This window comes from Melospiza melodia, unplaced genomic scaffold (assembly GCF_035770615.1).
Source record: "Melospiza melodia melodia isolate bMelMel2 unplaced genomic scaffold, bMelMel2.pri scaffold_292, whole genome shotgun sequence".
In the NCBI taxonomy this organism is placed as follows: domain Eukaryota; kingdom Metazoa; phylum Chordata; class Aves; order Passeriformes; family Passerellidae; genus Melospiza; species Melospiza melodia.
In genome coordinates this window covers 50,291-70,817 of record NW_026948611.1, presented here as the reverse complement: position 1 = coordinate 70,817, position 20,527 = coordinate 50,291, and the positions used below count along the sequence as shown (strand labels likewise).

Sequence of the window (20,527 nt, the reverse complement as noted above, 5' to 3'; positions counted from 1 at the left end):
GCTCGTTGTGTTGTGTGGTATCACAGGGCTCTAACGCCTCAGGGCTGAACCCAATTCTGCCACTTTTCACCACAAAATGGCCATTTCAGCATTTGTTCAGCTGATTTCAGAGTGGGGGGGGGTCACTGGTTTTGGGGAGTTTGGGCTGAATCTGAGTAATTTTCCAACAATCCCTGAGCCACAGGGTCTCCAAGAGGGGATTTTAAAGAGCAAAGTGTTTGTTCAGACACCTATTTAATGTTGTTTTCCCTGGTCATCAAAAGCAGAAGGTGTTTGTGTGGTCAAATGCCTCCAAAAAGGCATCTATGAGGTGGTTCCCCTCAAAAATTCAATGGTTTTGAGGTCAAGTCACTGAAAAATCTGCATTTTTGAGGTCAAACCCCTTCAGAAAAGGTGGTTTTGAGGGCAGACCCCCTCCAAATAAGGTGGTTTTGAGGTCAACCCCTTCCAAATAAGGTGATTTTGAGGTTGTCGCCCTCGTAAAAAGGCGATATTGACATCTGACCCCTCCAAAAAAAAGGCACTTTGAGGTCAAACCTTTACATTGCTTGTCAGAGAAGGATGTTCCCGGTGGAACCCTGGCTGGGCTCCGGTGCTTCGGGGGCTCGTGAGGGCGTGTCCCCTCAGGGAGATCCTCCCGGGCCATCGCTCCCCTCACGGCGTCCCCTCAGCCCGCGCCCCCCCGGCCCGTTCCCGCCACCGCTCTCGGCCCCGCCCCTCCTGCACCACCCTTCCTCCCCCCTCTCCCATTGGTCTTTCCCTTTGTCCATCACCTCGTGCCGGGCCACCCCATTGGCCCACGCCCGCCCCCCGTGCCGCTTATCCCCGCCCACCAGGCCCGTCCCCCTGTCCTCCCCGCCCCCTGCCCGTCACCCTCCCTCCGTCCTCTCCGATTCGTTCTTCCCGCTGTCCGTCACTCTCCCTCCGCGCCCTCCAATTGGCCCGCGGCGGCCGCGCTCCCCGTGGCCCTGCCCCAGCCGGCGCGCGCGCGCCCCCCGCCGGCGGCGGCCCCGCCCCCGCCGCAGTCCCGGCGCCGCCGCTCCGGCCCCCGCTCCGGCCCCGCTCCGGCCCCGCCGCGGCCGCTCCGGCCCCGCTCCGGCCCTTCCCGGGCCCCGCCGGCCGGGCCGGGCCGGGCCGCCCCCGCGAGGCACCGCCGGCAGAGCCCCGGTAGGAGCCGTGCCCACGCCGCGCGGGGGGGAAGCCGCGCCGAGCCGGCCGGGCCGAGCCGGGCCGGGCCGAGGCGGTGCTGGGGCGGGAGGAGCCGGTGTGAGGTGTGTGGGGGGGCGGTGAGGCGGGGGGGGGGCGGCGGGACGTGGTGACCCGGCCCCCCCCGTGTCCCCTCCCTCCCGCCCTGCCCATTGTGTGCAGACAAAATGGCGGCGGTGAGTGAGGGGAGGGTGGGGGGGGTGGCCGGGCCCCCTCACGGACCCCCCTCAGCAGCGGCCCGAGGGACGGGGGGGAGGATCGAGCCGCCGCCCGGGGAACGCGGGTGTCGCACGGGGCTGCCCCGGACTCCGCTCGTTTCTGGCCGGCGCCGCTTTGTTCGCGCCGCGTTTGCAAATGGCGGCAGCGCCGAGCGGCCCCCGCGCCCCCTCCTCACCCCCCGCGCCCCCTCCTCACCCCCGGGCCCCGCGCCCCCTCCTCCTTTCTGCCCCGCGGCCCTGCCCTGGAGTGGGGACGGGCATGGGGGGTCTGAGGGGGGCCGGGCCGGTCCTTTCCCGACCCCCTCAGACGGCCCTGGTGGGATGTTCAGGGGGGCACCATGGAGGAGGTGGGATCACCCCCTTGGAGGGGCTTAAACCCCCCTTCCCTCCCCATCGCACCTCATCCCAGGCCGGGAATTGCAGTGGGATCATCCCTTTGGGGGGATTTTAGCCCTTCTCCCCGCTCAGGACCAGGATTCTCATTCTCCTCCTCTGCTCAGCTTTTCTGGGCCCCTGTCCCTGCTCCCTCACGGCTCCCGCTGCTCCAGCCAGCCCCGTTACCCGCGGCCGCTCCGTTTCTGGAGGGTTTAGGGGCACAGAGATCCAGCACCCCCTTCCCTCCGCGGGGACCGAGGGCTTTGTGCCCCCCTCATTCCGGGATTCCCGCTGGGATCCGCGCTCCCGGGGCTCCTGCGCTGCTCTGGAGGGTCGTGCTGTTCCTCATCCATCCCGGGCAGGTGCCAGAACTCAGATAAAAGCGACCAATTCGTTCTTAAAGCGCGGCCTTGAGCCCGAGCGTGGCTTCGCCTGGGTCGCGCTTTCCCACGTTCAGGGCAGAAATTCCAGCCTTTTACGTCCTTTGGTTGTTTTTCCCTCCGTCCTCCCAAAAACGCCTTCGGGAGAGTCACTCCTTCCCTTGGGAGCGCGGGAAGTTTGGTGGATTCCTGCCGGGGGTGGAGTGGAGGAGGGAGTGAGGCCGAAACCAGGTGATATTCCAGAGTTTGTCCCGTTTCCAAGGGCAGGGATTGTTTCTGTCAGGATTTGGTTCCTGGTTTAACTGAATCTGTGGTTCTTCTCCTCAAGAGACACAGGTCTGGTGGTGCTGCAGCATCAGCTCCCAGATTTCTCCCTCCAAAAATCTCAGAAGAGGGATAACAGGGACAAAGCTGTGATTCTGATTGTAGGAACAACCGGGGGGATTTCAACCCTTTCCTTATCCAGCCTGAAGGAAACTGAGGGAATTCTAAGGAAAATAACGGGGCCTGCAGGGCCCAGCCCAGAGCAGAAAGCACCAGGAGATGCCATGTGGCTCCTTGGGAATGATTCTCCCGGCTCAGCCGGCGCCTGGTCGGGGCTTAATTACAATTTAATACAGATTTATGGCGCTATTAAGCCATCCTGTGAATGAACTGGCAGGATTGGAATCGGGGGGGTTTCCTTGGATGGAATTGTGTGTCCGTACAGCGGCTGGAAGGAATGAGATTTCCTGGTTTTTATCCTAAAATTGTGAGCCCCAGCTGTGGGTGAGCTTGGAACAAATTTGAACAAAAAGGAATTGGAACAAAAGGCTCCTCTGCCCCAGCTGGGGGCGGTTTCCACAAAAAGGCAGGAATTTGGTGTCACTTGGGCTGAATCTGTTGAATTCTAGGACTTCTGAGCGCTGGGTTCCCACCTGGGTTTCCCAGGGCAGCTGCTCCAGTGTGGAGAGGGGAGCTCTGTCTGCTTTGGAGATGAGAGCTTTGGTAAAGTCCCATTCCATGGGAAAACCTCCTGGGAATGAACGGGAATAAGGATTAATGCTCAGTGCTCCTCCATTGTCAGCCTGCAGCTCTCGGGGGTATAAGGAGCAGAGCGCTGGGCTCTGGCTAACGAGTTGGGATCTGTCTAATTGCTGTTGTGCTTCCAGCTCCAGCGTGTGCCCCAGGCTGCTCTGGCTGCCCCGGCTCACCCGCTCTCCGTCGTTTCAGATCCCGCAACGCCGCGCTGCCGCGACGCTCCGCTCGCCAGAAAAATCCAAATAAACCCCTCAGAAACCTTCAGGCGGGCAGCAGAAAACAAAAATGGTAAGGGACGGGTGCATTCCCGGGCGTGGGGTGAACATCCGTGTCCTGGCACTTCCCTAAATAATCCCAGCCATTCCCAAACATTCCTGCCCTCGCAGCGCCCGATGCGGATCTTTGTGAACGACGACCGGCACGTGATGGCCAAGCACTCGGCCGTGTACCCCACGCAGGAGGAGCTGGAGGCCGTGCAGAACATGGTGTCCCACACGGAGCGGGCGCTCAAAGCCGTCTCCGACTGGATCGACGAGCAGGAGAAGGTCAGCGGCGAGCAGCCGGAGAGCGAGTCCATGGAGACGGCGGCCGAGGAGGAGAGCAAGGAAGGAGGGTGAGCAGTGGGGCTGCTGGTGGGATTGTCCTGCTTTAGAGCCCTAAAATTCGCTTAGCCCCCTAAAAACCTGCTTGGAAAAATTGGTGGAAAAGTTGTCTTCCCTGGCTGGGGACTTGAGGGGAATTAACCAAGGCAGGGATGAGGGGAGTGCTCGAGGTTGATCCTCATGGATTCATTCTTCCAGTTGGATGAGGCTCCCTAAAATTCGCTTAGCTCCCTGAAAACCCTCTTGTGCTGCTGAAAAGTTGTCTTACCTGGCTGGGGAATTAACCAAGGCAGGGTTGAGGGGAGTGCTCCAGGTTGATCCTCACGGATCCATTCTTCCAGTTGGATGGGGCTCCCTAAAATTCACTTAGCTCCCTAAAAACCCCATCGTGCTCATGGAGAAGGTGTCTTCCCTGGCTGGGGAATTAACCAAGGCTCCAGGTTGATCCTCAGGGATCTGTTCTTCCAGTTGGATGGGGCATCACCAGGCGGTGAATCCCACCCTCGTGACCCTCTCCCGTGCTTTCCCAGGGATCAGAAGGCCACGGAGCAGCTGACGAGGACCCTGCGGGGCGTGATGCGCGTGGGGCTGGTGGCCAAGGGCCTCCTGCTGAAGGGGGACCTGGACCTGGAGCTGGTGCTGCTGTGCAAAGACAAACCCACGGCCAAGCTCCTGGAGAAGGTCGCCGATAACCTGGGAGTGCAGCTGGCGGTGAGTGGAGCTCACGGGGAAATTCCCTTTGGGATGGTTCTGGTCCCCCTGCTCTGGCTTGGAAAAGCCGTTTCCAGAGGCCTGTGGTAGCATTCTTTAGGATTGTTAAATGAATCTGTCCTTGTTAATTGTGGAATGGTTTGGGTTGGAAGGGATTTTGGAGCTCATCCTCTTCATGGGCAGGGACACCTTCCACAGGCCCCAAACCTGTCCAGCGTGGCCTTGGGCACTTCCAGGGACCCAGGGGCAGTCACAGCTTCTCTGGGAATTCTGTCCCAGCCCCTTCCTGCCCTCACAGGCAGGAATTCCTTCCCCAAACCCATCTAAACCCCCCTTTTCCCAGAGCGAAGCCATTCTCTTGTCCTGTCCCTCCATCCCTTGTGTCCCTCTCCAGCTCTCCTGGAGCCCCTTTAGGCACTGGAAGGAGCTCCAAGGTCTCCCCAGAGCCTTCCCTGCTCCAGCAGAACATTCCCAGGGCTCTGGGATGATGAAACCGTGGAATGGTTTGGGTTGGAAGGCACTTTGGAACCCCTCTCACTCCAACCCATCTCCACCCCAACGCCGCAGGCGATCACCGAGGACAAGTACGAGATCATCCAGTCCGTGGGCGACGCCGCCATCATCATCAAGAACACCAAGGAGCCCCCCCTGAGCCTGACCATCCACCTGACGTCGCCCGTGGTCAGGGAGGAGCTGGAGAAGCAGCTGGCCGGAGGTACGGCCGGCCGGCGCGGGGCGTCCCGCGGCTAGCGAGCGGGAAAGTGCTCTTCAGCTTCAGCCGGAGCCGTGGCAGCTCTCGTGGCCAGATCCTCACCAAATTCCTTCACTGTGCCACCCTCACTGAGAGATCCCGGGTGTGCTTTACCCGGCCGAGCTTCCGAAGCTGAGGAGCACCTTTCATGCCGGATTTTTGCTCTATTTTGGGTTTTTTTGGTTGTTTGGTTTTTTTTTTTTTTGAGTATTATTATTTTATCCTTTCTTTTGGTTCCACTTGGGCCTTTAGTTCACTAATTCATCATCTCGTTGTATTACTCGTGGTTTGTCCCCCGGCCATGTCAGTGCAGTGACATGAAAATAGAAACCAGATTTGTTTAAGAAACCCAAAACAAAAGCCCCTCTCGAAGGCTTCTTGTGCGAGGAGTTGCATGTCCATGAACCGGGATGTTCCGGGATGTTCCCCGGTGTGTGTTGCAGCAGAACACCGGGTGCTCGGGGCTCCTGGCGTGGCTCTCGCAGCACCTCAGGTTCACAATTCCGGAAAGCGATGCAGAGTTTTGGATAAAGTTAGCTCCTCCAAATTCCCTTTGGAATCAGAATCCAGCAGCTGCTGGTTGTGCGCTCCAATTCCCATGGGCTCCGTAGGGCCGGCGGTTCCCCCGCTCCGCACTAGCCTTATCTAAAACCCTGATCTCGAGCAACTTTGGGCGACTTGAGGCCCTTCCTCAGTTTTGCTGCAGCACAAACCGGGACCTCTTTGTGCTCTTGATTGTTGATCTCTGGTGTTGATCTCTGACCTCGTCTCCGAGCCTTCTAGTTTGTCGATTTTAGGGACGCTGGACCTTTGACCAACAGGACGTTCTCTGTCGCGGGCCGGGGCCGGGGCAGCCATCCTTCCGGGCGGAGGGTTCCCTGGATCCTCTCCAGCCTGGCCCTTCCCTCCTGCCCTCCCTGTGCTCCAGCTGGAGCCGGGCTCTCACCCCCTCAAATTTCCCCGTGCCGGCCTCGCCGCCGCCTCTCCATCCACCCAGGATTTATTGCTGTGCCCTCCACCGAGCCTCACGCCCGGTCTCCTCCTCCTCCTCCTCCTCTTCCTCCTCCTTCTCCCAGCACACATTCCAGTCCATCCCTCCCTGGGAGTCGAGCTTCCCCAGTGTCCAGGCGAGGCCGCAGCCCCTTCCCTCCTGCTCCCAGCATCCCTGCAGGATTTTTTGGGAGCCTCAGCTGCCCGTTAGGATGCTGCCTCATCCCCCTCGGCCCGACAGAAGCCCCTTGGTCAAACCGTGCCTTGTCTTCTTATTCCATCCACGACTAGAAACGCTCTCAGTCACCGACTCCCCGGACGTTCTGGACAGGCAGAAATGCCTTGCTGCCTTGGCGTCTCTGCGCCACGCCAAGTGGTTCCAGGTTTGCATTTTGTTCTTATATTTATCTTTAAGTAGAAGCGTTGGTAAAACTCTTTTAAGGGGCTGAGTGTTCTTGTTGGAGTTGGAGTTCCAAGTGGCCGCCGGCCGCTCGGAGGTGCCGGACTGTGGGCGCTGCAGTGACTTAGGAGCCTTTGTACGGAGCAGCCGCGGAGCTGCCGCTCTGTGTGAGGAGGAACGTCCCCTCGGCCAAGACCTTGGTTAAGACCTTGGCCAGCCCCTTGGCCAACACCTTAGCTAAGACCTTGGCCAACCCCATGGCCAACCCTTCCGCTAAGCCCTTAGCTAAGACCTTGGCCAACTCCTTGGCCAACTCTTTGGCTGAGGCCTTGGCCAACCCCTTGGCTAAGACCTTGGCCAACTCCTTGGCTAAGGCCTTGGCCAACCTCTCGGCTAAGACCTTGGCCAACCCCTTGGCTAGGAGCTTGGCCAACCCCTTGGCTAGGAGCTTGGCTGAGGCTTTGGCCAATTCCTTGGCTAACCCCTTGGCTAGGAGCTTGGCTAACTCCTTGGCCAACCCCTTGGCTAGGAGCTTGGCTGAGGCTTTGGCCAATTCCTTGGCTAGGAGGTTGGCTAACACCTTGGCCAACTCCTTGGCTAAGACCTTGGCCAACCCCTCGGCTGGGAGCTTGGCTGAGGCTTTGGCCAGGCCTCAGCTGTGGCGGCTCCGGGCCCGGGCTCCGGTTTTCCCTCGGCAAAGCAGCACCTGGAGGGAGCGTCGGCGGCGCGGGCGGGCGCTCGGTGAGCCCCTGTCCGGTTTGGTTCCGCTTCCAGGCCAGGGCCAACGGGCTGAAGTCGTGCGTCATCGTGATCCGGGTGCTGCGGGACCTGTGCACGCGCGTTCCCACCTGGGCCCCGCTCCGAGGATGGGTAATTCATTCATTGATTCCCTTTTCCCCTTCTGGGGGGTGGCAGCTTTCTCCCAGCGCAGCTCTGCTCTTTCCCGAGGTTCCAGGCACGTCCCCTTCCCCAGGTTGGGGATTGCTGTGGATGGACGGCTTCTCTGCACTCAGAGACACAAACCGAATGTCTGTGGTGCACATGGGTTTATCAATTATCAGCTAATTATGAGCTCATGTTGTTATCAGATTGGTAATGAATTATCAGCTTACCTCGATACTGAATTGCTTTGTCGGTTGTCAGCTGAGGTTGTTATTGAATTGCTTTATCAGTTATCAACTCACCTTACTATCGACTTGTTTTATCAATTATTGAGTCACATTATTATCAAAACATTTTATCAGCTACCAAATCACATTATTGTCAGTGTTATCAGCTGTCAAGTCTTGTTACTATCAAATTGTTTTATCAGTTATCAAACCACATCATTATCATTATCAAATTGCTTTATAAATTTTCAAATCACGTTATCATCAAATATTAAGTAACAAATGGCTTTATTTTAAAAATGTTTTATTAATTTTCAAGTCTAGTTATCAAATAGTTTTATCAGTTATCAAATCACTATATCAGTTACCAAACCATGCTGTCCTCAAATACCATCATCAGTTTCCTTTATCAATTAACAAACGGTTCTATCAGTTATCAAACAACTTTATCTTATCAAATCACATCATCAGCTTGTTTTATTAATTACCAAATCACGTTGTTATCAAATGTTTTATCCATTCATGACTTCCACAGCCTGGCTCCTCTCCTGCTTTGGGCACCAGAAGCTGCTCCCAGATGAGTCCCTTCCCTGGCGTCCTTTCCTGGGTCCCTTTGCAGGGCTCCCATTTCCCAACGTGTTTCCTGGGCTCCCTCTCCCAGGATCCCCTTTGCAGTCCCGTTACAGGGGGTCCCTTTGCCAGGGTCCCTCTATGGGATCCCTTTCCCAGGCCCCCTTTCCATGGGTCCATTTCCTGGGATCCCTTTTCCAGGGGTCCATTCCTGGGATCCCTTTTCCAGGGGTCCCTCTCTGGGATCCTTTTCCAGGGGTCCATTTCCTGAGATCCCTTTTTCAGGGGTCCATTCCTGGGATCTCTTTTTCAGGGGTCCCTCTCTGGGATCCTTTTCCAGGGGTCCATTTCCTGAGATCCCTTTTTCAGGGGATTTCCTGGGATCCCTTTTCTAGGGGTTCCTCTGTGGGATCCCTTTGCCAAGCCCCCTTTTCTGGGGTCCATTTCCTGGGATCCCTTTTCCAGGGGTCCATTTCCCGGGATCCCTTTTCCAAGGGTCCATTTCCTGGGATCCCTTTTCTAGGGGTTCCTCTCTGGGATCCGTTTGCCAAGCCCCCTTTTCTGGGGTCCATTTCCTGGGATCCCTTTTCCAGGGGTCCATTTCCTGGGATCCCTTTTCCAAGGGTCCATTTCCTGGGATCCCTTTCCTAGGGGTTCCTCTCTGGGATCCCTTTCCCAGGGTTCCTCTCTGGGATCCGTTTGCCGAGCCCCCTTTTCTGGAGTCCATTTCCTGGGATCCCTTTTCCAAGGGTCCATTTCCTGGGATCCCTTTTCTAGGGGTTCCTCTCTGGGATCCCTTTGCCAAGCCCCCTTTTCTGGGGTCCATTTCCTGAGATCCCTTTTCCAGGGGTCCATTTCCCGGGATCCCTTTTCCAGGTCCCTCTACAGGATCCCTCTCCCAGGTGTCCTTTCCAGGGGTCCCTCTCTGGGATCCCTTTCCCAGGGTTCCATTTCCTGGGATCCCTTTCCCGGGTCCCTCTCCCAGGCCCCTTTTCCTGGGGTCCATTTGCTGGGATCTCATTTTGAGGGTTCCTCTCTAGGATCCCTCTCCCAGGCCCCATTTCCAGAGTTCCATTTCCTGGGATCCCTTTCCAGGTCCCTCTCCAGGCTCCCTCTCCCCTCTCCCTGCCCTCACTTCCCTCCTTGCCTTGCAGCCTCTGGAGCTGCTGTGTGAGAAATCCATCGGGACGGCGAACCGGCCGATGGGCGCGGGCGAGGCGCTGCGCCGCGTGCTGGAGTGCCTGGCCTCGGGCATCGTCATGCCAGGTGAGCTCTGCCCACGTGAGCTCGGCCAGGCGAGCTCTGAGCTCTGCCCAGGTGAGCTCTAAGCTCGGCCAGGTGAGCTCGGCCAGGTGAGCTCTGAGCTCCAGCCAGGTGAGCTCTGAGCTCTGCCCAGGTGAGCTCTAAGCTCGGCCAGGTGAGCTCTGAGCTCCAGCCAGGTGAGCTCTGAGCTCTGCCCAGGTGAGCTCTAAGCTCGGCCAGGTGAGCTCGGCCAGGTGAGCTCTGAGCTCCAGCCAGGTGAGCTCTGAGCTCTGCCCAGGTGAGCTCTAAGCTCGGCCAGGTGAGCTCAGCCAGGTGAGCTCTGAGCTCCAGCCAGGTGAGCTCTCAGCTCTGCCCAGGTGAGCTCTAAGCTCGGTCAGGTGAGCTCTGGCCAGGTGAGCTCGGCCAGGTGAGCTCTGAGCTCCGGCCAGGCGAGCTCGGCCAGGTGAGCTCGGCCAGGTGAGCTCTGAGCTCTGCCCAGGTGAGCTCGGCCAGGTGAGCTCTGAGCTCCGGCCAGGTGAGCTCGGCCAGGTGAGCTCGGCCAGGTGAGCTCGGCCAGGTGAGCTCTGAGCTCCGGCCAGGTGAGCTCGGCCAGGTGAGCTCTGAGCTCCGGCCAGGTGAGCTCGGCCAGGTGAGCTCTGAGCTCTGGCCAGGTGAGCTCCGGCCGGGAGGAGCGCGGGGGGTGCCGGCGGTCGGGAGCCCCTCCGTCCCCACGGGCGCGCGGAGATTCCCGGCCCTGCCCCGTAGGGAGAGGCGCCAGAGTTTGGCTCCCGGGAGGCCGGTCCCACAGAAACCCCGGCGAGCCGCGCCTCGGGAGCTGCCCCAGGGAATTTAGGGTAGAGACCCGGGATAATTCTCTGCATATCTTCCTTGTTTCCTGCCTTCAGATGGTTCTGGTATTTATGACCCTTGTGAAAAAGAAGCCACTGATGCTATTGGGCATCTAGACAGACAACAAAGGGAAGATATCACACAGAGTGCTCAGGTATAGTGTGACCTCCATCCGGCCCTTCCCAATCCCCGGCTCGCTCTGCTCCCAGCTCCCTCGGCCACCATAGATTAGACCCGTGGTCACTTGGCATCGTGGTCACTCAGCACCGTGGTCACTCAGCACCGTGGTCACTCGGCGCCGTGGTCACTCAGCACCATGGCCACACGCTGCTGTGGTCACTCGGTGCTGTGGTCACTCGGTGCTGTGGTCACTCGGTGCCACGGTCACTCCACCAGGCCACCCCTGTGGGCCCCATAGTTTGGCCACCCAGAGCAAAGAATCAGGTGTTGAGCAGCGAATTGTCCCAAGGCCCCTTTTTGGGCGAAAGTCCCCAAAAGACTCAATCTGGAGAGCCCCTTTGAGGATGTGGATTGGTGCAGGGGGGCTGTGGGGGGCTGCTGTGAGCAGGGGGTCTCTGGCAGCTCCCGCTGACCCCCACTCCTGTCCCCAGCACGCCCTGCGGCTCGCCGCCTTCGGCCAGCTCCACAAGGTCCTGGGCATGGATCCCCTGCCCTCCAAAATGCCCAAGAAACCAAAGAACGAGAACCCAGTCGATTATACTGGTACGTACTGGGAGGGAGCAACCCTGCACTCCAACCCGAGGATTTGGGTGGAGAACAGGGGATTTAGGGAGTGTTGTGCTCGTTCTGCAGTTCAGATCCCGCCCAGCACCACGTATGCCGTCACCCCTATGAAGCGGCCGATGGAGGAGGACGGGGAGGAGAAATCCCCCAGCAAAAAGAAAAAGAAGATTCAGAAAAAAGGTATTGAGTTAATGAGAGGTAGGTACGGCCTGAGGGGAACTGGAGTGGGAACTGGGGGTGCTCAGTGCAGGGCTGGGGGCTTGGGGGGCTGTAGATTGGGGGTACAGGGTGTGGGGATGGATAAAATAACTTAAAAGTGGAGATTTGTGCTGGGCAGAATTGAAACCAGGGAAGAAAAGGTCAGGATTGGTCTGGGAGGTGGAAAAGACTGATGGGAACTGGTCTGAAATAGGAAAAGACCAGTGAGAACTGGTCTGGGATTGGAAAAGATCAATGGGGACTGGTCTGGAATTGGGAAAGGCCAATGGGAAGAGGTCTGGAATGAGAAAAGACCAGTGAGAACTGGTCTGGAATTGGAAAAGATCAATGGGGACTGGTCTGGAATTGGGAAGGGTCAATGGGAAGAGGTCTGGAATGAGAAAAGACCAGTGGGAACTGGTCTAAAAAGAGAAAAGACCAGCTGGAAGTGGTCTGAGTTCAGAAAATACTGGTTGGGCCTGGTCTAAAATGGAAAAAGACTGATCAGAACTGATTTGCAATTGGAAAATACTGGTGGGAGCTGGTCTGCAATGGGAACAGACCCATGGAAACTGGTCTGGAATTAGCAAATGCCCATCAGGGCTGGCCTGAAACTGAAAAATACCAATTAGACCTGGCCCCAAACTGGAAAATACTGGCCTGGAATCAGCTTTGCTTCTTGGAAGGAGCCGCCAAACAGCCGCAAACGCTCGGTGTTGGCTTTGCCCCTGCAGAGGAGAAGCTGGAGCCTCCCCAGGCCATGAACGCGCTGATGAAGCTGAACCAGCTCAAACCAGGGCTCCAGTACAAGCTGGTGTCCCAGACCGGCCCCGTGCACGCGCCCATCTTCACCATGTCCGTGGAGATCGACGGCAGCACCTTCGAGGCCTCGGGGCCCTCCAAGAAAACGGCCAAGCTGCACGTGGCTGTGAAGGTGGGCTGGGAACGGGAGTGGGGGTGGCAGTGTGATGGAAATGGGGTGGGAATGGGAATGGGAATGGGGATGGGAATGGGGATGGGAATGGGAATGGAATGGGGATGGGATGGGATGGGGATGGGATGGGATGGGATGGGATGGGATGGGATGGGATGGGATGGGATGGGATGGGATGGGATGGGATGGGATGGGATGGGATGGGGATGGGATGGGGATGGGATGGGAATGGGAGTGGGAATGAGAGTGGGAGTGGAGTGGAATGGGATGGGGATGGGAGTGGGAATGGGAATGGGAATGGGGATGGCATGGCATGGCATGGCATGGCATGGCATGGCATGGCATGGGGATGGGAATGGGAGTGGGAATGAGAGTGGGAGTGGAGTGGAATGGGATGGGATGGGGATGGGAGTGGGAATGGGAATGGGGATGGGAATGGGAGTGGGAGTGGGGATGGGGATGGGATGGGATGGGATGGGATGGGATGGGATGGGATGGGATGGGATGGGATGGGAATGGGAGTGGGAATGAGAGTGGGAGTGGAGTGGAATGGGATGGGATGGGGATGGGAGTGGGAATGGGAATGGGGATGGGGATGGGGATGGGGATGGGAGTGGGAGTGGGGATGGGAATGAGAAGGAGAGTGGGAATGGGAATCGGAATAGGAGTGGGGATGGGAATGAGAATGGAAATGGAAATAGGAATGGGAATGGGATGGGATGGGAATGGGAATGGGAATGGGAATGGGAATGGGAATGGGAAAACTACCAGAACCTCCAGGGTGGGATGGGAGATGGGAGCAGCACCAGGAGCTGCCATCCTCAAGTGTCCCCTGGAGTGCCCGCAGGATTTGGGAATGCTGAGCATTACAGAGAGTCATTAAAAGGCCTGGAGCAGCTTTGCTGACCTCCCTGCTGCCCCCCAGGTGCTGCAGGACATGGGTTTGCCCACCGGGGTGGAGGGCAAGGACTCCAGCAAGGGCGACGAGTCGGCGGAGGAGACGGAGACCAAGCCGGTGGTGGTGGCTCCTCCGCCCGTGGTGGAAACGGTGTCAACGCCCACGGCAGCCTCGCCCCCCTCGGATCAGACCCCTGAGGTGGGTAGGGGACACGGCAGGGGACACGTGGCACCGTGGCAGCCGTGCTGGTGCTGGTTTGGGGTGGGTTTGCATCACTCCTGGTGAAAGCAGGAGGCGGGAGTGGATCCTTGGTGTCCTTCCCAAAAAAGCTGGGGAGCAATTCTGTGTGTGCTGGGGACACTTTGGGGCTCAGCCAGCCCTTGTCCACCCGCAGAACGTGAAGCAGCAGGGACCAATCCTGACAAAGCACGGCAAGAACCCGGTGATGGAGCTGAACGAGAAGCGGCGCGGGCTCAAGTACGAGCTGATCTCAGAGACGGGCGGCAGCCACGACAAGCGCTTTGTCATGGAGGTGAGGGGACACCACAGGGCCCCCTGCCCTCCCCAGCGGCTCCATCCAGAGCTCTTGGGTGGGAGAGGAGCTTGGAAAGGCACCTCATCCCCTTCCCAAGAGTTTAAATCCTCAAATCCAAGAGGTTTGGCTTGGGAGAAACCTTTTACATTAATGGGCAGGGACAGCCTGTGACACTTGCAGCTCTGGGATTCCCTGTAGGTCTCCAGTCTTTTCCTGCCCTTTCCCACTTCAATGTGTGGTTCCATCCCTTTCCAAGGTGGAGGTGGACGGGCAGAAGTTCCAAGGTGCTGGCTCAAACAAGAAGGTGGCCAAAGCCTACGCAGCCCTGGCTGCCCTGGAGAAGCTGTTCCCAGATGCTCCCGTTGCCATCGAGCAGAACAAGAAAAAAAGAGCCCCCGTTCCAGCCAGGGGCGGCCCCAAATTCCCAGTCAAAGTGAGTGAAATCCCCAATCCCACAGCTCTGCAGCGGGGAAAGAGTGGTGGGAACTGGTGTGGAGTGGGAAAAGACTGATGGGAACCAGGCTAAGATCAGAAATTACAGATCAGGACTGATCTAAAACAGGAAAAGACTGATGGGAACTGGTCTGAAATCGGAAAAGACCAATGGGAACTGGTCTGGAATGGGAAAAAACCTGGGGTGTAACCCACCAGCCATTGGCTCTGGGGTTGGATCCTTTCCTGGGAGCAGAACAAATGGTTTGGAAGCCCAAAACCCATCAGGTTTTGCACCAAAACCCCTCTGGGTTTGGAGGTGCCTGAATTTGGGGTCCACCTCGGTGGCTCTTGTTTTGGGGGGGAGCGCCATCCTGGGGCTCAGTTTTGGGAGGTTTTTGGGGAATCCCTCACCCCAGCTCCTCCAAGTGACACCTGTGTCCCCCCCTCCTTGTCCCCACAGCAGCACAACCCAGGATTTGGGATGGGAGGGGGCCCCATGCACAACGAGGCCCCCCCGCCCCCCAACATGCGGGGCCGCGGCCGGGGCGGAAACATGCGGGGCCGGGGCCGAGGCCGGGGCGGCTTCGGGGGCAACCACGGCGGCTACATGAACACAGGTGAGGGCCAGCAGCACCCCGGGGGGCATCACACCCACCCCTGGGCATCACACCCGTGGCACCTGCGGGTTCCAGAACTCTCCATGGGGGAATGACACCCCCTGCTCCTCTGGTGTTGTGGCTGTGGGTCCTGAATGTTCCAGAGCCCCCCAGATCCCTGTCAGGGAAAAAATCCCCCTCTGGTGTTGTGTTCTATACATTCCAGAGCCCCCCAAATCCCCATGTGGGAACAAATCCCCCTCTGGTGTTGTGTTCTATACATTCCAGAGCCCCCCAAATCCCCATGTGGGAACAAATCCCCCTCTGGTGTTGTGTTCTATACATTCCAGAGCCCCCCAAATCCCCATGTGGGAACAAATTCCCCTCTGGTGTTGTGTCTATGGCTCCTGGATATTCCAGAGCCCCCAGATCCCTGTCAGGGAACAGATTCCCCTCTGGTGTTATGTCCTGGGTGTTCCAGAGCCCCCAAATTCCTGTGAGGAGACAAATCCCCCTCTGGCGTTGTGTCCATGTCAGTTGGATTTCCTGGGGCCCTCCACGGGGAAATTGTCCCTCAAATTCAGGACATTTCACCCTTGGGATCTCTGTTTATTCCAACATTCCCCTCCTCTGCAGGCGCTGGGTACGGGAGCTACGGCTACGGAGGGAATTCTGCCACTGCTGGCTACAGTAAGTGCCTTTTTCCACCCAAAATCCCAACAGGTGCCGTCGTGAGGGGACTCAAATCTCCCAGGAAATGCCTCAAGGGAGGGGAAGCTTTTTTATTTTAATAGTTCTTGGTTTTTATGGAAACCAAAGCGTTTTCATCAGTTCTGTCTTAGCTTACAGCAAGGGTTTTTTCTTAGAAAATTCAATCCTTTTAATAAATCCCAGAGATTGGGTCAGACCCCTCTGGGTGTTGGGAAGACTTTTCCACATGGATCTGGTCCAGCCCAGCCTTTTAAAGATGTGAAATTCCCTGATTGCTGGAATGCTTGGATTTGCCCGTGTGCTGAAGCAAATCCTCTGAACCACAATGGGCTCTGGGAATTGTTGCTGTGCTCCCCATCCTGATCCAATAAATAAATATCCAGGCACTGGGGAATGTCTTGGATGCTTTGGGAAATCCATGGAGTCCTTGGTTGCCATGGAAATGGGCTCTTGGAGCAAAGTGCTTCAGTCACCTGGAGAATGAGATATCCCCAAAATCAGGAATTGAGGGGAATTTTGGAAGTGGCTTGAGTCTCGGAATCCACCAAGTTCCGAGCTTTTTGGTCCTTTATTCCTTTGAGAGTTGTCTGCTGGATTTGGTGGCACCATGGTTCCCATCTTTGGGTTAATTCCTTGATTTAACCAAAAAAGAAGGAGAAGGAAGCTCCAGGTTTAAACTGAGTCCAAAAGGGTTCAGTGGCTCCTTAAAATATTGGTAATAATAATTATCCCATTTTTTTGAAAAAACAAACCATTGTTGGAGGTCCTGACTGTTTATCCAGGGGACAGATCCCATCCTGGATGATCCAGAAATTATCCTTAGGGTCCCTCCCAGGTGGACAAACTGCCCTTCCCAAGCCACCACGTGGTGCTGGACATTTCTGTCCCTGAGCTCTGATTTGGGGAAAATCGCAGCTGATTCTGTCAAGCATGAAAACTTCAGAGTTACACCTGGAATGTTGGGATAAAGTGGAAAATCCGGGACTCTTGATGTGGGAGAGCTCCAGTTTCAGCTCTGGATCCAAACCCCAGGATTTTGGAGTTTGGGATGGCCCAAGGGGACTCTGATCCAGTACAGACAGATTTTGTTCCAACCCTGGAGATAAATTTATTCCAGAGCCTCGTTTCTGCAGAGTGAATCCGGGATTTTCTGTGGAAGAGGAATAAAAACTTCTCATGGAAAAGGGGACCTGGAAGAGAATCACGGAATGAGCCCAGAATTTAAATCCTCCAGAAGCTCTTGGCAGCCAAGGGATTTGGGGATGGAGCTGGGATTCACCTGGGATCAGTCAGAGCTGTGGAAGTGAAGCACGTGGAATTTCACTCCTTGGATCCTTTTTAACCAGATTCTGCCCCTTTTCGTTGCTGGCAGATCCCTCCCGATGCCTCGGGGTTTTAGATTCCGGTGGCTTTTTTTTTTCCTCAAAAATAAGATTGGTTTTGGATGCTCCCAGTTCTCCATGGAATGGCAGGAAAGGAGCCGCTCAAAGTTTGGCTGTGGGACCCTGAAGAGATGAAGTCAAACCCAGATGAGGTCTGGATCCCAGATGGAATTGCCCAAATCCCATGAAGATAAAACAGCGCAGTCGTGTGGGTTCCTCATTCCTGGAGCAGGATTTTCATTCCAGAGCATCTCTCACTCCGGGATGGTGTTTGGACTTGGAAGGGTTGAGGGAGGCCCAGGGTGGATGCAGATGGGAGATCCTGCTGGAGTTACAGGGGTGGGTCCAGATGGAATCACAGGGATGGATCCAGATAGGAGATCCTGCTGGAGTTACAGGGATGGATTCAGATGGAATCACAGGGTTGGATCCTGCTGGAATCACAAAAATGGATCAATCCAGATAGGAGATCCTGCTGGAATCACAGGGAGGGATCCAGATGAGTCCTGGAATCACAGGATGGGTCCTGCTGGAATCACAGAGATCGATCAGTCCAGATGGGGGATCCTGCTGGAATCACGGGGATGGATCCAGATGGATCCTGCTGGAGTCACAGGGATGGATCCAGATGAAATATCCTGCTGGAATCATGGGGATGGATCCAGATGAAATATCCTGCTGGAATCACGGGGATGGATCCAGATGAAATATCCTGCTGGAATCACGGGGATGGATCCAGATGGATCCTGCTGGAGTCACAGGGATGGATCCTGCTGGAATCACAGGGATGGATCCAGATGAAATATCCTGCTGGAGTCACGGGGATGGATCCTGCTGCAATCACGGGGATGGGCCCGGATGGGGGGTCTGGATGGGAATGGAATCCCAGGGACAGATCCACACGGAGGGTTCTGCTGCACTTACAGGGGGTCCCTGTAGTGAAGTCTCAGCGAGCTGAGGGGTCTCCATCAGCTCCAGATCACCCTCATCCTCACAGACCCTCTCCCCTCCAGACCACCCTCACCCTCACAGACCCTCTCCCCTGCGGAGGGGCTGCACCCCCAGGACCCTGACCCTCCTCTCTCTGTCCAGGCCAGTTCTACAGCAACGGCGGCCACTCCAACTCGGGCGGCGGCTCCTCGGGCTACGGCTCCTACTACCAGGGCGGGGACGGCTACACGGCGCCCGCGCCGCCCAAGCACGGCGGCAAGAAGCAGCAGCACGGCGGCGGCGGCGGCCAGAAGGCCTCGTACGGCTCCGGCTACGGCACCCACCAGGGCCAGCAGCCCTACGGGCAGGGCCAGTACGGCGGCTACGGCCCCGGGCAGGGCAAGCAGAAGGGCTACGGCCACGGCCAGGGCGGCTACTCCTACTCCAACTCGTACAACTCGCCCGGCGGCGGCTCCGACTACAACTACGAGAGCAAATACAGTGAGTGCAAGAGGGGAGCTGGGGGTGGCAGGGGTTTGAGGGTTGGGGTTGGGTTTGAGCCCAAAGTTGGGTTAAAGGCGTTTGAGGGTTGTCTCTGGAGCAGCTGGAGGGGACCTGGTGACCCCTCTGGGCCTGGGGCAGGCACGAGGGAGCTCCAGGGGTTCTTCCTGCCCCTCCCAGGAGCTGGAGCTGGGAATAAGGGGAGATTTGGGTTAAAAGGGATTTGGGGCTGGAGATGCGAATAAGGGGAGGTTTGGGTTAAAAGAGAGATTTGGGGCTGGAGCTGTGAATAAGGGGAGATTTGGGTTAAAAGGGATTTGGGGCTGGAGCTGTGAATAAGGGGAGGTTTGGGTTAAAAGAGAGATTTGGGGCTGGAGCTGTGAATAAGGGGAGGTTTGGGTTAAAAGAGAGATTTGGGGCTGGAGCTGTGAATAAGGGGAGGTTTGGGTTAAAGGAGGGATTTGGGGCTGGAGATGCAAATAAGGGGAGGTTTGGGTTAAAAGAGGGATTTGGGGCTGGAGCTGTGAATAAGGGAAGGTTTGGGCTAAAATAGATTTGGGGCTGGAGCTGTGAATAAGGGGAGGTTTGGGTTAAAAGAAGGATTTGGGGTTGGAGCTGAGATGAGTCTGACAGGGAGAGGGGACAGGTGAGGTGGGTTCCCAGCCCTGGGCACATTCCTGGGGTATAATCCATGGCTCAGAATGCCCCAGATCCCTCTGCACCCAAATCCCCCTGGAATTCCGGGCTCTTGGGGGGCTTGGCTGAGTTAAACTGAGCCCCCTGAGGGTGCTGGGGGTCCCTGCCCATGCCCTCATGCCCACATTTTCCCCGTCCCCAGGTTACAGCGGCAACAGCGGCCGCGGCGGCGGCGGCAACAACTACTCCGGGGGCGGCTCCTACAACTCGGGCTCCCACGGGGGCTACGGGGGCTCCGGGGGCGGGGGCTCCTCGTACCAAGGTAAGGCAGGTCAGTATTGACACCCCAGCGCCACCCAGGTGGGTGTGGGGCCCCGCTGCAGCCCCACGGCCGCCCTAATCCTTCCTCTTGCTGCTCCTCCTCGTGCTGCACAGGTGGATACTCGTCCCAGTCCAACTACAACTCGCCGGGCTCCCAGAACTACAGCGGCCCCCCCAGCTCGTACCAGGCGTCGCAGGGCGGGTACGGCAGGAACGAGCACAGCATGAGTTACCAGTACAGATAAACCCCCGTGTCCCGCCGCGCTGCCCCGGGGCTCATCCCCCGGGTTTTTATCCCCCTGTTCCTCCTCCCCGTTGCTCTGTGTGACCCGTCACCCCTGGGCCTCTATTTAATGGGTCGTAGTTGCCACGACGACTTGGTCTAAATAGGATTATTATTATTATTTTTTGGGTTTTTTTTTTTTTGTTTTTGTTCTTTTTTTTTTTTTGGTTTTGTTTGTTTTTTTTTTTTTTTTTTCGGGGAAGTCGATCCAATTCTGGAGCCTTTTCCCAGGCCCCGGCTGGGGGACGGGCCCTCGTTGTTCTGCTTTTGTGAAGTGCGTTAAAAAGGAGCTTTTTTCGGTATTTGCTGCCTTTGGTGGTTTCAATTTTTTTGGGGAAGGGGTCAGGGTTGGGGGGGCGGGGGTGGAGGAGGTGCATACACCCAAAATTTGGGATGGTTTGGGCTCCCAATGCGTTCTGCACCTCCAAACCTCCACACTGGGAGGATTCCCATAAAAAACCAAATCTGAATTCCAAATATTTGTCCCTTAAACCCCTTAAGTTCAGAGTACTGGCGTTGAACTGGGGCCAAACTGGGGCTGACCTGGGCTTGAACTGGGGCTGACCTGGGCCTGAACTGGGGCTGACCTGGGGTTGAAATGGGGCCTGGTGGCTCCTTTGGATGAACTTTGTACCGGTGGTTCCGGATCGTTCCGTGCCAGAGCCAGACCCCAGAAAACACCAGGAACGATGCCTGGAATGGCACCTGGAGGGGGGCATGGCCCCTCAAACACCGGGAATGCTGCCCAGAGTGAGGCACGGCCCCTCAAAACACCGGGAATGGCACCTGGAATGCAGCACAGCCCCTCAAACACCAGGAACAGCACCTGGAGCGGGGCACAGCCTGGCAAACATCAGGAACAATGCCTGGAATGCAGCACAGCCCCTCAAGCATCAGGAACAGCACCTGGAGCGGGGCACAGCCTGGCAAACATCAGGAACAACACCTGGAGCGGGGCACAGCCTGGCAAACATCAGGAACAATGCCTGGAATGCAGCAC

At 57.2% G+C, this 20,527-nt stretch overlaps 1 protein-coding gene across 6 annotated transcripts; it reads left to right on the top strand.

The window, feature by feature from the left end:
* Positions 1 to 1,348: 1,348 nt before the first annotated feature.
* On the top strand, positions 1,349 to 19,829 carry LOC134434003 (interleukin enhancer-binding factor 3-like). 6 transcript variants are annotated; one of them, XM_063182695.1, is made up of 20 exons: positions 1,349 to 1,382; positions 3,392 to 3,487; positions 3,586 to 3,812; positions 4,332 to 4,512; positions 5,080 to 5,227; positions 6,545 to 6,636; positions 7,428 to 7,523; positions 9,487 to 9,598; positions 10,480 to 10,577; positions 11,035 to 11,146; positions 11,237 to 11,347; positions 12,100 to 12,299; positions 13,225 to 13,395; positions 13,592 to 13,729; positions 13,989 to 14,165; positions 14,631 to 14,784; positions 15,400 to 15,453; positions 17,949 to 18,287; positions 19,126 to 19,245; positions 19,359 to 19,829. In XM_063182695.1, exons 2-20 carry the CDS (start codon positions 3,485 to 3,487, stop codon positions 19,487 to 19,489), a joined length of 2,664 nt encoding a protein of 887 aa, XP_063038765.1. In that variant the 5' UTR covers positions 1,349 to 1,382; positions 3,392 to 3,484; the 3' UTR covers positions 19,490 to 19,829. The 6 variants fall into 6 exon arrangements, with proteins under 6 accessions (XP_063038765.1, XP_063038764.1, XP_063038763.1 ...); XM_063182694.1 differs by having other exon boundaries at positions 19,126 to 19,254; XM_063182693.1 differs by having other exon boundaries at positions 14,628 to 14,784; positions 19,126 to 19,254.
* The last annotated feature ends 698 nt before the right edge of the window (positions 19,830 to 20,527 follow it).